This window comes from Pterocles gutturalis, unplaced genomic scaffold, assembly GCF_000699245.1.
Source record: "Pterocles gutturalis isolate BGI_N339 unplaced genomic scaffold, ASM69924v1 scaffold4611, whole genome shotgun sequence".
In the NCBI taxonomy this organism is placed as follows: Eukaryota; Metazoa; Chordata; class Aves; order Pterocliformes; family Pteroclidae; genus Pterocles; species Pterocles gutturalis.
In genome coordinates this window covers 161,931-175,921 of record NW_010105398.1, presented here as the reverse complement: position 1 = coordinate 175,921, position 13,991 = coordinate 161,931, and the positions used below count along the sequence as shown (strand labels likewise).

General features: G+C 38.3%; 1 protein-coding gene across 1 annotated transcript in view; it reads left to right on the top strand.

Moving 5' to 3' along the window:
- Positions 1-13,383, top strand: part of JAG2 (jagged 2) — a 42,018-nt gene extending 28,635 nt beyond the window's left edge. The window contains exons 15-24 of the mRNA XM_010087374.1: positions 47-160; positions 1,115-1,231; positions 1,803-1,830; positions 3,227-3,312; positions 5,381-5,494; positions 5,678-5,793; positions 7,470-7,715; positions 8,166-8,297; positions 9,303-9,459; positions 12,345-13,383. Coding sequence (XP_010085676.1) covers positions 47-160; positions 1,115-1,231; positions 1,803-1,830; positions 3,227-3,312; positions 5,381-5,494; positions 5,678-5,793; positions 7,470-7,715; positions 8,166-8,297; positions 9,303-9,459; positions 12,345-12,817 — 1,583 coding nt within the window. The 3' untranslated portion in view covers positions 12,818-13,383. The remainder of the gene's footprint in view (positions 1-46; positions 161-1,114; positions 1,232-1,802; positions 1,831-3,226; positions 3,313-5,380; positions 5,495-5,677; positions 5,794-7,469; positions 7,716-8,165; positions 8,298-9,302; positions 9,460-12,344) is intronic.
- Positions 13,384-13,991: the final 608 nt, after the last annotated feature.

The window sequence follows — 13,991 nt, the reverse complement described above, 5'->3', positions numbered from 1 at the left end:
TCAGCAGGACCAATGGAAATTAAAACAGTTTTATTTTGATGTATAGGTGAATACCAATGTGATGCAAATACTTGCAGCAATGGTGGAACATGCTACGATGATGGAGATACATTCCGCTGTTTGTGTCCTCCAGAATGGATAGGAAGTACTTGCAACACTGGTAAGCTTTTTAAATCATCTCCACATAAAACCAGAAGAGGTAGAGAAATGTTTAAGTAATACCTAACTGTTCAGTAAATAGGTGCTGTTCTTCTAGCTGGCTAGTTCAAAGCTGTTGCAGTTGGCTGGTGACTGAAGTTGAGTGATTTCTTGCACTCACCTCACATGATGCTGATTTTTAGGAAGCTGTTCTCAGGAAGCTGCTTGCATGGTCTTTTATGTGGCTTCTCCTAAGCAGATTTTGAACACTTGGACTTGTCTTGACTTCTCTATTAGTCTTTAGAGACCCTCTGTAAAGATTTTCTTGGGAAGTTATTCCCCTTCTTTGCTTGAAGGTTCATAAAGTGAATAAGTCTGCTCATATGCCTCTTGATCACAAACATACTTGGGAAAAACGAAATGAGGTGGTTCTTTGTAGGGGATTTTCAAGGTTACTGCCTGCTGTAGGGAACTACTCTTGATCTTTCTGGGGATTGAATGTAGTCTTCATGGAACATTTTTCTGAATATAAAACTTCCATTAGGACCAAGAAGTTGGATGAAGGTAATTTTTCATATTTTTTTTCTACTTTTTAGATACAATTGTGACACTTAATCAAAATCTGAATTTTAATTACCAGTATTTCTTTATGAAGTACACCTCATGACCTGGGTAACTCATTGACAAAGTAGGAATTCAAAGTAGTATTTGAAAGGATGTTTACACAGATAGGGAAATAATAGATAATCTTTTTTTATAAAACTTCATGGTTCAATCAACCAAATGAATTGGGATGATGGTGATGGTAGGTGAGAGATGATTGTGTGATGTGACTATTTTTTGGAGCCTTTTAACCTTCTTGTAAGTCTTGCACTGTTGATTTAAATGCTGTTCAGTATTATGATACTGACATATCCAGATGATGCACACTTTTTGTTTTCTGTGCTAAATAGAGACCTATCTTCTGTTTTCAAAGCTAAAAACAGCAGCTGTATGCCAAACCCTTGCATGAATGGTGGAACATGCGTTGGCAGTGGAGATTCCTTTTCTTGCATCTGCAAAGATGGGTGGGAAGGACGTACATGCACACAGAGTAAGGCTTTTCTCTTTTCTTTCCCTGCATTCCCCTGGGAAATTAAGAGTGTCTGGCACAAAGCAGTTAACGGAAACAAAGCAAGTTTATAGAGTTCATGTGCCAAAATATCTGAATCGGGGTGGGAGGTAGGTAAAGAAGATGATGCTTGAGTAATGAATGAAGAACTTGTCATACTTGTTTTTGCACCTAGTCTCTGCCAAACAAGACTTGCAGGCTGCTATAGAAATATAGTTTTTGGGAACATGTGCATAGCAAAAGAAAAAAATCCTCACAGAAATACTAATTTGAATAATGAAAAGTATGTGGAAGGGCAGGCAGTAGTATATATTCCGTCATTTCCTGAGGATAGCAGTTAACTACTTTGACATACCAATACAGTGAACTGGTTAGGTGGAGTAAAGCCTGCAACTTTGATTTTGATTTTTTTTCCAAGTCATAACATAGAAGGGAAAAAATATCTAAGCTAATTTTTTTTTCCTTACCAAATATAGTGTCTCTTGAACTATAATATTATACATTAGAAAACAAATATGCCACTAGTTACACTGGTCTCTATTCTTTTTTATAGATACCAATGACTGCAACCCTCACCCATGGTAAGTATGCAGACTTCTCCAGTTCTGTACCTATTGTGAAAATAAAAGTGAGCACAATATATGGATTTCCATTCCAGTTTAGAACGAAATCTGCCCTAAAATAATTGAAGCCAGCCTCTGTAAAAGTCTTAAAACAATTTTTTGCCGTGACTTATCTATTCCTTTACAGCAACAAAGACCACAAAACAATCCTTAGCTGATTGTTAGATTAACAGATTAAACTATTTTAGTATAGCCTTTGTGCCATAACTGAATAGTAAATTACTGTGATGTGAAATGAATCAGACTTGATAACATTTCAAGCATCAATAATTGAGTTTTAGAATAAAAAATAGGCCTGTGCAAGTGTCATGAAGTTCAGCAAGGCCAAGTGCAAGGTCCTGCACCTAGGTTGGGGCAATCTCAAGCACAAATAGAGGCTGGGTGGTGAATGGATTGAGAGCAGCCCTGAGGAAAAAGACTTGGGAGTGTTGGTTGATGAGAAGCTGAATGTGACCCAGCAATGTGTGATGGCAGCCCAGAAAGCCAGCTGTGTCCTGGGCTGCATCAGAAGAAGCACAACCAGCAGATCCCACCTGCAGTGCTGCATCCAGCTCTGGAGTCCTCAGCACAGGAAAATTATGGACCTGTTGGAGCGGGTCCAGAGGAGGGCCACGAAGATGGTCAGAGGGCTGGAGCACCTCCCATATGAGGACAGGCTGAGACAGTGGGGGGTGTTCAGCCTGGAGAAGAGAAGGCTTTGGGGAGACCTTATAGCAGCCTCCCAGTACTTAGAGGTGGTTGCAGGAGAGATGGGGAGGCACTCTTGATCAGGGAGTGTAGCGATAGGACAAGGGGTAACAGTTTTAAGCTGAAAGAGGGTAGATTTAGATTAGATACGAGGAATAAATTGTTTACTGTGAGGGTGGTGAGGTGCTGGAACAGTTTGCCCAGAGAAGTTGTGGATGCCGAAGCTGGGGCTTTCTCTGTATTTGCTTTACAGTGCTGCTTTATCCCCCCTTGAGTTCTGTTGATATACTTCCCCACACAAGCATGCACTTCCTAGGAAAGTTGCTATTTTAATAGGTGACCTACTAAGCAATATTGTTTATCTAACTATGTGCTTTCCCTGTTGATGGGAATAGATCACCCCTCTAAAAAGCAGCAGAATGTTTAACAAAGCTTTAATTAGAGACTAATGAAACAATGTAGATAGCTTTGTACATAGACTTGTATTATTAATTAGCAGGGACTTTTTAATTCTTCATTATTGAATATTGAGAAAATACCATAAATAGGCATACTAGAAACTTGCATTTGAACTCGCTGCATGAGACCTATGTTTTTTGCTCATCTTTAGATTAGTGAATCTATCCTGAGAACGCTGGGTGTAATGATAGATTTCTTATTTTTACAGTTACAATGGAGGCATCTGTGTTGATGGTGTGAATTGGTTTCGATGTGAATGTGCGCCTGGGTTTGCTGGTCCTGACTGCAGAATTAGTAAGTACCTGTATAGGTAAAGACCTGAAAGGCTATACCATTGTGACACAGAAATTGGAAAGAATACCTTGTGACCCTTTTTGCGTTAGGTTAGCTGAATTCCAAATAATGAAGCAGAAGCCACCTGTCAGTCAGCCAGGTACTGATTCCTTGTAAATAATGGTAACTTATGTTTGTCTCTTCATTAAATGTAACTGAAAGGAGCTGGCTTAAACTATACTCAAAGACTTGGTGGTTGGATTTTTTCAGACGTTTATGAAGGTTCTGGGGTGCTGGCTTCATAGAAACTTGAGTATTTTTCTTGATAAGCAACTTGTTAAAGATGACAGATACCACTAAGTGTTTAATACTAGAAACTGAAATCCACTGAGACATCACAAATGAAAACAAACACCAGGAACATAGTACTGGCAAGTGAATAACATAGAGAAGTATGATAAAGGTCTTTCAAAGCTATAAAACAAACCTGTTGCACTGCAGTTGTTCTTCCCCCTTTTCAGTTTCTCTCCTCCAGAAAAGACCCTAAGACTTCTGTGGAAGAGTCCTTTTTTTTTTTTTTTTTAGTGGAATGTTACTATTTTGACTTGAATGTGGTAGATGCCTTATTTTTACTTATCCCTCTTTGGAAGATCAGACTTTGAGTCTTCTAGAGCCTCAACGCTGTTGGGCTTGGTCCTTCCACTCCATCAGTATGGTGGTGTTCTTTCAACTTGATTCTGGCAGATAGTAAATGAGCCAACACCTCTAGTCAAGGAGTGACTATAGCACTTGCGGTAGCATCAGCTTTGTGATCTCTGGATATAAAACCAGGGATGGCAGATAATTGTATATCTAGATCCCGACACTCCATGAGGGGTATTGAATTCTCCTTTTCCAGACAAGAAATGCAGAGAGGACTATTTGTAAGTCAAAGCCAGATACTGTGCATTTGTAGTGGAAATGCTGACTTTTTTTTTTCCTTATTTAGACTGGCATAGACAAAGGGAGTAACTGACAAAAATTCAGCTCTGGTGCTGATAACAGAAATAGAGTGTAACAGTCACTTTTTTCCAGCATACAGAGGTTGGAGAATCTTAAACCAATATGGCTTGAAGAGATGAGGAAAGAGTAGTTAAACCCTGTAGTAGTAGATGCTTCTGTATTTGCATAGACTTCATCTTAGAGTACTTCTGAAGGAAGCTAGAGTAGAACCAAAAGACCTCCCACATCCACTTGGTATTTTCTATTGCCTACATGGATAACAGTCTCACTGCTACCATTTATCACATTAACTTTAAGTCAAGTCCTTTAAACACAGAAGATGAGCTGATACTGTGCATCAGTTAAGAACTGCTGTTTTCACAACATCAGTTGTGACTGACATCAGTTCAAGAACTTGTCACTTCCCCAGGATAACAAATAACACATTACTGTGCATCTGAGTGGACTGTGCTTCCCTGCCTTTTTCAGAAGATTTCTATGGCTAAGCCTCTGAATTTGTGAAGGTTGTTTTTTCGGTTTTAAGAGGCTTTTGTGCTAAATGTGTATGTACTAAATTAATCTACGTGCTATTTCAAGGTTATTAAGAAAAGTTACATCAAATGTCTGTTACAAACTAAACTACTACCCTTCTTCCTTATGGTGAATTGTATTGCAGTAAGTCTTGACCGCTGTTGAGCCCATTCATTGTTCAGTTCTTGCGCTGTGGTAACTTCCTGAAAAGCGTGTGCTTTTCTAGGAAGCCTAAATGTCAGAGATTAGTGCCAGAAAAGGATGTGGGACTTCAGTTCTGTAGCTGAATGCGGAGAAGACATTAGCACCTTCAGCTGTCCAGTGCCTCTGCTCTGTGAGATGAGCCAACGTATGACTGCTTCTTTGATCCACCAGAATTTAAATTAGGGTGCAATTATGAGAAAACCATTAAAGGTTACTGCCGCAATGGTAGAACTGTCCAATTAGGAGGTTAATCCTGAAGCTGAACTGCCCTTCGCTTGTTAGAAAAGCAGGTGTTTTCAGATTACATCTCACAAATGTTTAATTACAATGTTCTGTGTTCCTGATATTGACTTTTACCTATTTTTCTATCTAGATATTGATGAATGCCAGTCTTCCCCATGTGGATATGGTGCCACTTGTATAGATGAAATAAACGGATATCGATGCAATTGTCCACCTGGAAGAATTGGTCCAAGGTGCCAAGAAGGTATTCCTATATCTGCTGTCCACCTTTACCTAAAAAACAGTAGGATACAACATAGCCGGTATAGAGTTTATATACAGTGGTCTGATGCGTAAGGAGCAGTAGCTGATAGTTTTTGATCTAAATTGGTATAGCTTCAGTGTCGAAGAGGTGAAGAATCTGAGTGTGCTTTTTTTTTTTCCTTAGTGATTGGAATTGGAAAGCCGTGTTGGCTTAAAGGAATAACCTTTCCCCATGGCAGCAGGTGGGATCAAGAATGTAACAACTGCCACTGTTTGGATGGCCATATTGACTGCACCAAGGTAGGCATTTTGACCTATTTTCTTAAGTCCTTCTGGCTGACACAAACTTATTGTTCTTCATACATAAGTTAATCTTTGTTTTTTTCCATCTAGACTCTTGCATAGGTCTTCCCCAAACTGCTGCTGTTTAAAAAAAAAAAAAAAAAAAAAGGTGAAAAAAGTATCTAACCACTTCCTCTAAAAATACTTATGGGATTGTCTTTATAATAATAAGATACTGTCTTGTCTTTATAATAATAAGATACTGTCCTGCTGTCTACCTGCTAGAACAAGCTCTCTAGAAGCAGACAGGCACTTTTTGCAGAAAAGGAAATATGAACTGGATCCTTGAAAGAATAAGTAAATCACTCTGCCAAAGTTTTGCAAACATAGTTTTAGAGCTCCTAATTTTGTGAAACATTAGTTCCAAGGTAAAGGATGTGTAGGAAAAAAAGTTTCTTCAGTGGGTAGTAATCATCTTTTTGTATTGTCCTTCAGTAGGTTTATGAATTTGCAAATTACAGCCTTTGTGTGTTTGTTACAGACTATAGCCTGGTGGTTGTGACTTAGAAAAAATAGGACTAGTCTAAATGCAGATTGAACATGTTATTGTAGGTGCTCCAAGCCTTTCAGCCCTCCTGAGATAGCATTCCTCAGTGAATTTGTGGTTCCTGTGCAGGTTTACATCAAGACAGACAAGATCAGTGCTGCTTACAAGCTGTAGGGCTAGGTGGGTGGTTCCAGATGAGTGCTAGTAGTACTTAAAAAAATTGCCTCACACAGGGGTCTCCCACATTTCACTGGAAGCACCAGTTTTAAAAATCTCTGGGTTAATCTATCTAGCCTTAATCTTACTTTGTTTAGCTGGGTATGCACTATGTAGGCAAAGAAATACTAAATCTTGCACTTAATCATTTAGAAATGCTCTCTTAGACCCTTTAAGGTGTTCTGATTTCAAGTGTGAGATGTCTTCAGAAGATAACAGTGCTTGTAGGTAACTAGAATCTCAGAAATGGTGTGGTAAATGCAATTTAGCCATATATGGTGTTTGGCTCCTTCATGCATAGTGGAACAAATACACTTTCTTGCTGACAACTGTGCTTTAAGAAACCCATAAGTTCCTAAACTGATAGCTGTATAGTAGTATATAGAATCTTAAAGGGTGCATTATGAAATGGAGATGTGTTTGTAAGCTTGCTGCACTTGGGGGTACCAGCATACTGTTTTCTTTTGGGAGAATGGTTGAAATGACACTGCTTATCACCAACGTGCATCAGCTCTTAACATCTTCAGCGTTCTGTGGCAAGGATCTCAGTATAAATATTGAAGAGAAATAGAAATTAATCCTTGTGAAGGTGTTTATCTTTCTAGATTATAGAAACCTAGGTGACTAGTTTAAAAATAAATGCTTGAACTTCTGTGTAACTTAGTTATCTGGGACAAACCTGTAAGTCTCTAAGAAGATATGCCCAGTTACTGCTGTCTCGGGTAATCTTTGCACAGTTTTTACTCTTGTCCATACAAAATGTTCTTGCTTTGTGGAAGAATTACTCCATGTACTACTAGGACCACAGCAGTATCAAACTATGTATTTTTTGTGGTCAGTAGTAGATCACGACCATCTTCTATGAATTGCTTGGTTTGATTTGATGCTTAAGAGCAATTAACTGTAACAGTACTTTTTTTAAAATTTCTAGGTGTGGTGTGGGAAAAAGCCTTGTCTGTTACACAAACACTGGGATAATTCAAATAATCAGTGTCCTATGGGTCAAGAATGCCAGGAGAACTATATGAAATGTTTTCAGCCACCATGCACGGACTGGGGAGAATGCAGTGCCTCTGAACCTCTGCCTCTCAATATCAAATGTCTGCCTAATTCTGGATACTTGGACAATGACTGTGCTAGAATTACTTTAATTTTTAATGGAGACAAAGTCCCCCAGGTGAGAACAGAATTATTAATGAAGTATGGCAATATATGTAGGGATATATTCCATGTCGGAGTGTGGAAGATTCATGTTTCTAGTATGACTCCTTGCTGTCATAAGCTTGCAACATTTGTTATTAGACTCTTCTGTTGATATTAATTGTGCTATGTCTAAAGGGAGAGGCAGAATTAGGGTTTGTACTGAATATTTTGTTTTCTTTAAGTCTCAAAGAACTAAATTTTGTTACATTTCAAGATGGGCTCAGACAGTACTAGGATAGTCATGCATGCTCAGTTTCTCACCCTTCATTCCAAAACCCCATTCTTCACTTTTCTGCCCTTTCTTGCTGCCTTCTTTTGCCACCTTCATCAGGTCTCAGTAACTGCAAAAGCTCTGAAGATGTTTATTTCTATGTACTATTTTTTACTTGAACTAAAGTCACACAATCTCCCTTGCTTCTAACAGGGGACTACAACTGAAAATATCTGTTCTGAAATTCGGTATTTACCAGCTACTAGGACTGTTTCTAGGGACAGAACTCTGATAATTTTATGTGATCTATCTTACTCCACAGAGAATGCGGTGGAAGTTGCTATTGTAAGTATGAGACTTGTATTAATGTATATCTAAATGTTTTCTTGTTAGTTTGAGCTGGGGAAGAGGGTGTTTAAGCTTGTTTCACTGCAATGCAGGTACTGCAATCTCTGGTTTAGTCTGACTGCAGAGTGATTTTGTGGTCTCAATTTCCTATGATGGTAGGTAGCTGAAACTGCAGGTTTCATTAATGGTAGAAGGCTACCACAATCTCCTGATGAATTACTCCAAAGACTAATTCGTCCCAAATTAGTGAACAGGTGCCTACCTGTTCTTTCAGAAGTCTTGGGCTATTGCTCTCCTCAGTAAGGAGTGGGTTGTGGGTGGCTGGATTGGGTCTTGTTGATGGAAAGAAGTTTCTGCTCTGCGTTCAGATTGTGGCTGTTTCAGGATGTTCATTAAATACATAAATTCTATATGGGAAGTAGAAGAAGGTGAAAGTTGAGTAGAATAAAGTAACTTGCTCTACTGAGCTAAAGACTCTATTTAGAGGCGTTTGCAGCTCAATCACTTGATGCTTGCATATTGCTTAGTCTCCACATAAAGAGTTAATTTTCATAGTAAAGTGGTTATCCAGGCAGAAGCTGAACTGTCTGAATCTACTAGTACTGTAAAGAACATGCTGAGCCATGATGTAAGAAGCAAAGTGTATGGTATAAATAGAGCAGACTGTTTAGTCCAAGCTTCTATCTAGATAATCCACGTCTTGAAGTGCTCTACACTATGACTAAGTTTAGCTCAGCAGTGTAACTAACATGGAAGTCAGCTGCCTTTTATTTGAGGTATGCTAGATTAACAAGTAGGTGTGCTGCCCGCCAAGTCTGCATCTACAGTTTGCCTAGAGCCAGCCATGCTATTGCTACAGGAAACTTTTAGGGTACTGTTTATAACTACTGTCAGGAAATCCACCCTAGTGAACTCAATTAAGATATAGCTGGATTTAAAAAGTAGATTTCCACAGTTAGGTGATTGCAATAACTTTTTGGTTTTCCCCTTCGCTCCCTTTAGTCTTTTGTCCCTCATCGAGATGAACAAGATAACAGTCTTATCCAGAATGCTGCTAATACAATAGTAAATGCAATCACTAAGCGGCAAAACAGCACTGTTATGTTGGCAGTAACTGAAGTCAAAGTAGAGACCATAGTTGTTGGCAATTCATCATCAGGTAAGGTTCCCAATGCATATATCCTCTGTGTGTGTGTAAGCATTTTATGTTCCCCTGCTGTCAGTCTTTTCTATTTTTCTTTACATGTTGAAGAAAATTATAGAGTTGTTTCTTTACTTACTATTACTAACTGAAGGGAAAGTGGTTTTAAAATTAAGATTCTGTGCTTGTGTGCTAGTTTAAACTTAACCTCATCCCTAGCGTCACATCCCCATCTACCCTTGCCACTGTTTTCGCTCTGACTTCCAACTCCGTTCTCCAGCCTAAGTACACATTTCACAAGATCAGGAGTTCTTCTCCTGTGCTGTTCAAATCCTTTCCTATTCTCCTGCATTAACCTTAATGCAACCTCAGTCTTTGATGCTACTGCACTACAGAAACTGAGGCTGGTGAGGTAATGAAAATATGGGGAGGGGAAAGATGCGTAGTGTGATTGTAACTCTCTTCTGAAGTGCTTATGTATTTACCTTAACAAGAGTTAAAGATACTTAGTATCTTTCAGTACTTGGCCATGATAATCCAAGACTTTGCTCACTAGCACACAACTGGCTTAAAAAGTAATGCTCATTCCTCTTGATGAGGATGAGGTGCAATTGGAGAGACCTTCATTTCTGAATATTTGTTCTCCAAGAGCTGTGCCAAAATAAGCAGTTGAAGGTTTTGCATGCTTTTGTTCCTGCTTCCCTGAGGCAGGAGAAGGTCTTGTGGAAGACCTTTGGTAGGCTCCAGTTCAGCTAAGCCACACTGGAAATCTTATAATGGTAGGAGATTCTTCCAACTTTTTGCTAGACCTCCCCAACATAGTCTTCTGGAAGATCTTCTACCCATAGTCCAGACAATTAGTAAATTGCCTGGTTCCACTTCCGTTGCATTTTCCTTCTAAGGAATGCCTTTCATCTGTTAAAGCCTTGCAAATGTACTGCTTCCTCAGTTCCCTTGGAGGACTGTACCAGCTTTGTTCTTGTCTTGAACAGAAATTGCATAGATGATAAAGAATTGAGGTGAGATTCTGACATACCTCAGCCTCTCTTTCTTCTGATTGTGTGTTGAATGCTAGGGTAAAAGGGACGGGGGATTACCTTGCATCCCACTTCAAGAAGATTGAAAGATTCTCTAAGAATGTGGATAGAGTTTGTCTTCTTTTGGAGCTAGTGCTAAAGAATGGTGTCTAGACTCCTCATTTTAATATGGATGCTCAATATTGACCACTGGCCCCTAGTTCTTTAAGTGGAGTTATTCTGAAGAAGTAAACTGTAACCTGGACTCTCATGGTCTTTGATTTGGTTTGTGTTATTGTTACTCCTTAATTGGGTGAGGTAGGTAGAAACCTATCAGAAAATGTGGTGTGAAGCCCTGTCTGTATTGAGAATCTCATTTCTGTGGGATGCTCAGGTGTCTAGATGGAGATGATTGTTTAGACACTTCATTAATTTCCTCCAACTTTAAGAAAAACTACTCTTTTTTTGGCATCTATATACACACAGCTCTCTGTACTTTAGTAAGTAAACTTGGATCCACAGTCACATGACTTAAGTGATGGATGTGATAGCCATGAGAATGCAAGCTTTATATTCTAATCTCAGAGATGCTGGTGTGAAGAGCTCCTCTTTCCTTGAAGTATTAGCCTCCCTCTCCCCTCCCATTCATGGTTTAGTATTAAATTGCTTATGAAAAATGAGAGAGAATAGCAGTTACTTCTGAGAGTATGATCCTTACCACAACTGCTAAAATACAGTTTTTAGACCCCTTGAGGCCAACCATGTTCACAGTTTGTTTATCCTCCTTTACCAGAAATGAATGTTTGAGAGTGTGTCATCATCCACCTAAGAATATGTTTAGAAGATGCTTCAAGTTAGAATGAATGACTATGGTGTTGAAGCAGATGGCTGGTTTTGTACAGCCATTTGCAGGTTATTTTCTAAGGAGTTGTCTTAAGACTGTGGAGGGCATTTCCATTTGGATTGGAGGTTAGAGTGGTATGTTGACAGCATTTATCTGCAGAGCTTTTGAACAATCCTGTCTCCACAAAAGCAAACCACCTCATGTCTTACTGCCTCTTACCATATGTGAATTCTTGCTTATCAAGAATACAAAAATGTTATTCTGTCCTAGCAGTAAAGCCCTTGATGAGAAGAAAAAAAAAAAAAAGTTTAAACATGCATCAATTTTCAGGAATTCTTTCCCAGAGGAATATTTAGGTCTTATGTTGCTGGGAGAGCACTAGTGGGGTTTGTGATTGGGAATGTGGAGAGAAGCAATTTCCTCAACTTTTTTTTTTTAATTCTGTACTCTGAAGTAAAACTGGAACATCTTAGAGTGCACGATTGATTTGGTTACATAGCTCTAACCTGAATGCTTTTTGAGAGAGTTGATACATAAATGTCTGTGGACTTGATGGTAAAGGACTCTTCTTTCTAATAGTAAATGCAGGACACATTTCTGATGCAAGTGCCAGTACTTCTTGTAGAACAACTTAGAAGGATAGTACTTTTTATGGCCTGCCTCCTACAAGGACAGATTTTTCTCTTTAAGAGTCATTAGTGAGGTTCTCTGAGCCAACTTAGCTTAGGTGCTAGAGAAAGAGATGCTGCTTATATAACCAGTTTGTTGGAGGGGGAAAAAAAAAAATCTCAGCTGTAGCATTTCCTCCTCCTCCCCCCATCATTAATCAGGGAAAACTCAGTTTAAACTAATAAAGAGTATTTCTAGATTGACTAGGGCATTCAGACAGCTATCATTGTGCTGTAATGACATCTTATTTCCTTTCTCCTAAAAATCTTTCTAGGGCTAACCTATAGTTATGTATGGATGGTTCTTTTGCAGATGTCCAGTGCTATATGTATCTAGTTCTGTTAACTCAAGACTTTTTTTCATTTGCCCTCTAGATTATTTGGTTCCAATTCTTTGTGCGGTATTTAGCATTGTATGGCTGACTTGCATAATCATCTGCGTGTGGTGGACTCGGAAGAGAAGAAAAGAGAGGGAGAGAAGTCGTCCTCCCAGAGAAGAGGGTGCCAATAACCAGTGGGCACCTTTAAATCCCATAAGAAATCCTATAGACAGATCTTACAGTAACAAAGACATTCGTTATGAATGCAAAAACTTCATATCTCCTCAAAAAAGAACTTGTGATGCAGTAGAGGAGTATGTAGAGTATGAGGAAGAGGAGGATGAAGAGGAGGAAAGAGATGAGGAAATGGACAAATTCCTCTCTCACAAACTCGCAAAGCCTTTGCCAACAAAGGCATCTGACACATCAGAGAGCAGTCCAGTAAAGAAATCCCATCAAATAGGCAAAATGGACAACAGATGTGTAAAAAATGTGAATGCATCAAACTTTGAAGGCAGTAGAGACTAACCTGTATTTGGAATGTAGGCAGACTGTGCCTGCACTTACTGGGGAGGGGAAAAATTGACATCTCCACTTTGCATCAAGGACTAAAAATATCTGGAGTCAAATGTTCATAGTTTCTTTATTTTGCGTAAAAAAAAAAATAAATAAAAATAATAATAAATAAAATTTATTTTGTTTCTTTAGCCTTGTATAAATTATTCAATGACTGTCAGATGAAAAAAAAATGAGTAATCTTTGATAGTTGCTATTTTTGTAAAGTTTACTTATAATACACTCGCTGTGTGGCAGAGGAGAGGTTGTATTTTCAATATGTGTAAAGTTTATTACAAAAGACTGTACACTGTTTACAGAATGTATTTCTTTTTATTACTTGCTCTAATTTAATGGTGGCTTTAAAACCTCCTGGTTGAGGACGTTGTGTGAACTGTAAACTGCTTTCTTGACTTTGAATCTCTATTAATGGCAGCGCACCGCACTTGTTACGTTAGTAGCTTCTGTAAGATTTTTTTCCAAATTTGCCTTACACACTTTGTAATAGGAACAGAAAAAAATTATAGAGATCTTTCAACTGTGGTTTAAAAGTGGCCTTTTTATTTCTGTTTAATTACTTTAGAATTGCAGTATTGAAGCATGTGACAAGTGCCTTGAGATTAAACTTTTTCTATAGCAACTGTCAAAGACTGCCATATCAATATAGTAAAATTGTGAGAACTCTAGGTTCCCCAACTGACACAATTTATTTTCTAATAGTGAAAGTGCTTTTTTTGTAAATATGTATATATTAAATGAATCACTCTGTATATTTGATTTAATAACTTAAATATTTTGGTCTTTTTTTTTTACATGTCATTCCTTTTAATTTATGTTGCAGAAAAGGAGGTTTTATGGCAGTTTATAAGACTTTTTTTGGTATTATGTCCAGATTAGAAAGTTATGTTAATACAATCAATGTTAGGAATCTGTTGGTCATTTGTATTTGCATAGGAACATAACCACTTACATGTAAATAGATCCAGAAATGTTTGTTTATCCTCATGTTCAGCCCATCTCAAGAACACTAACGGGTGCATCTACTGTACAGTACCAACATAGCGAGGCATTGTTTTTTTCTTTTGTGAATATGTTTATTACATGTGGTATTACTTTTTTGCATTTAAATACAGGCCTAATGAAGGGA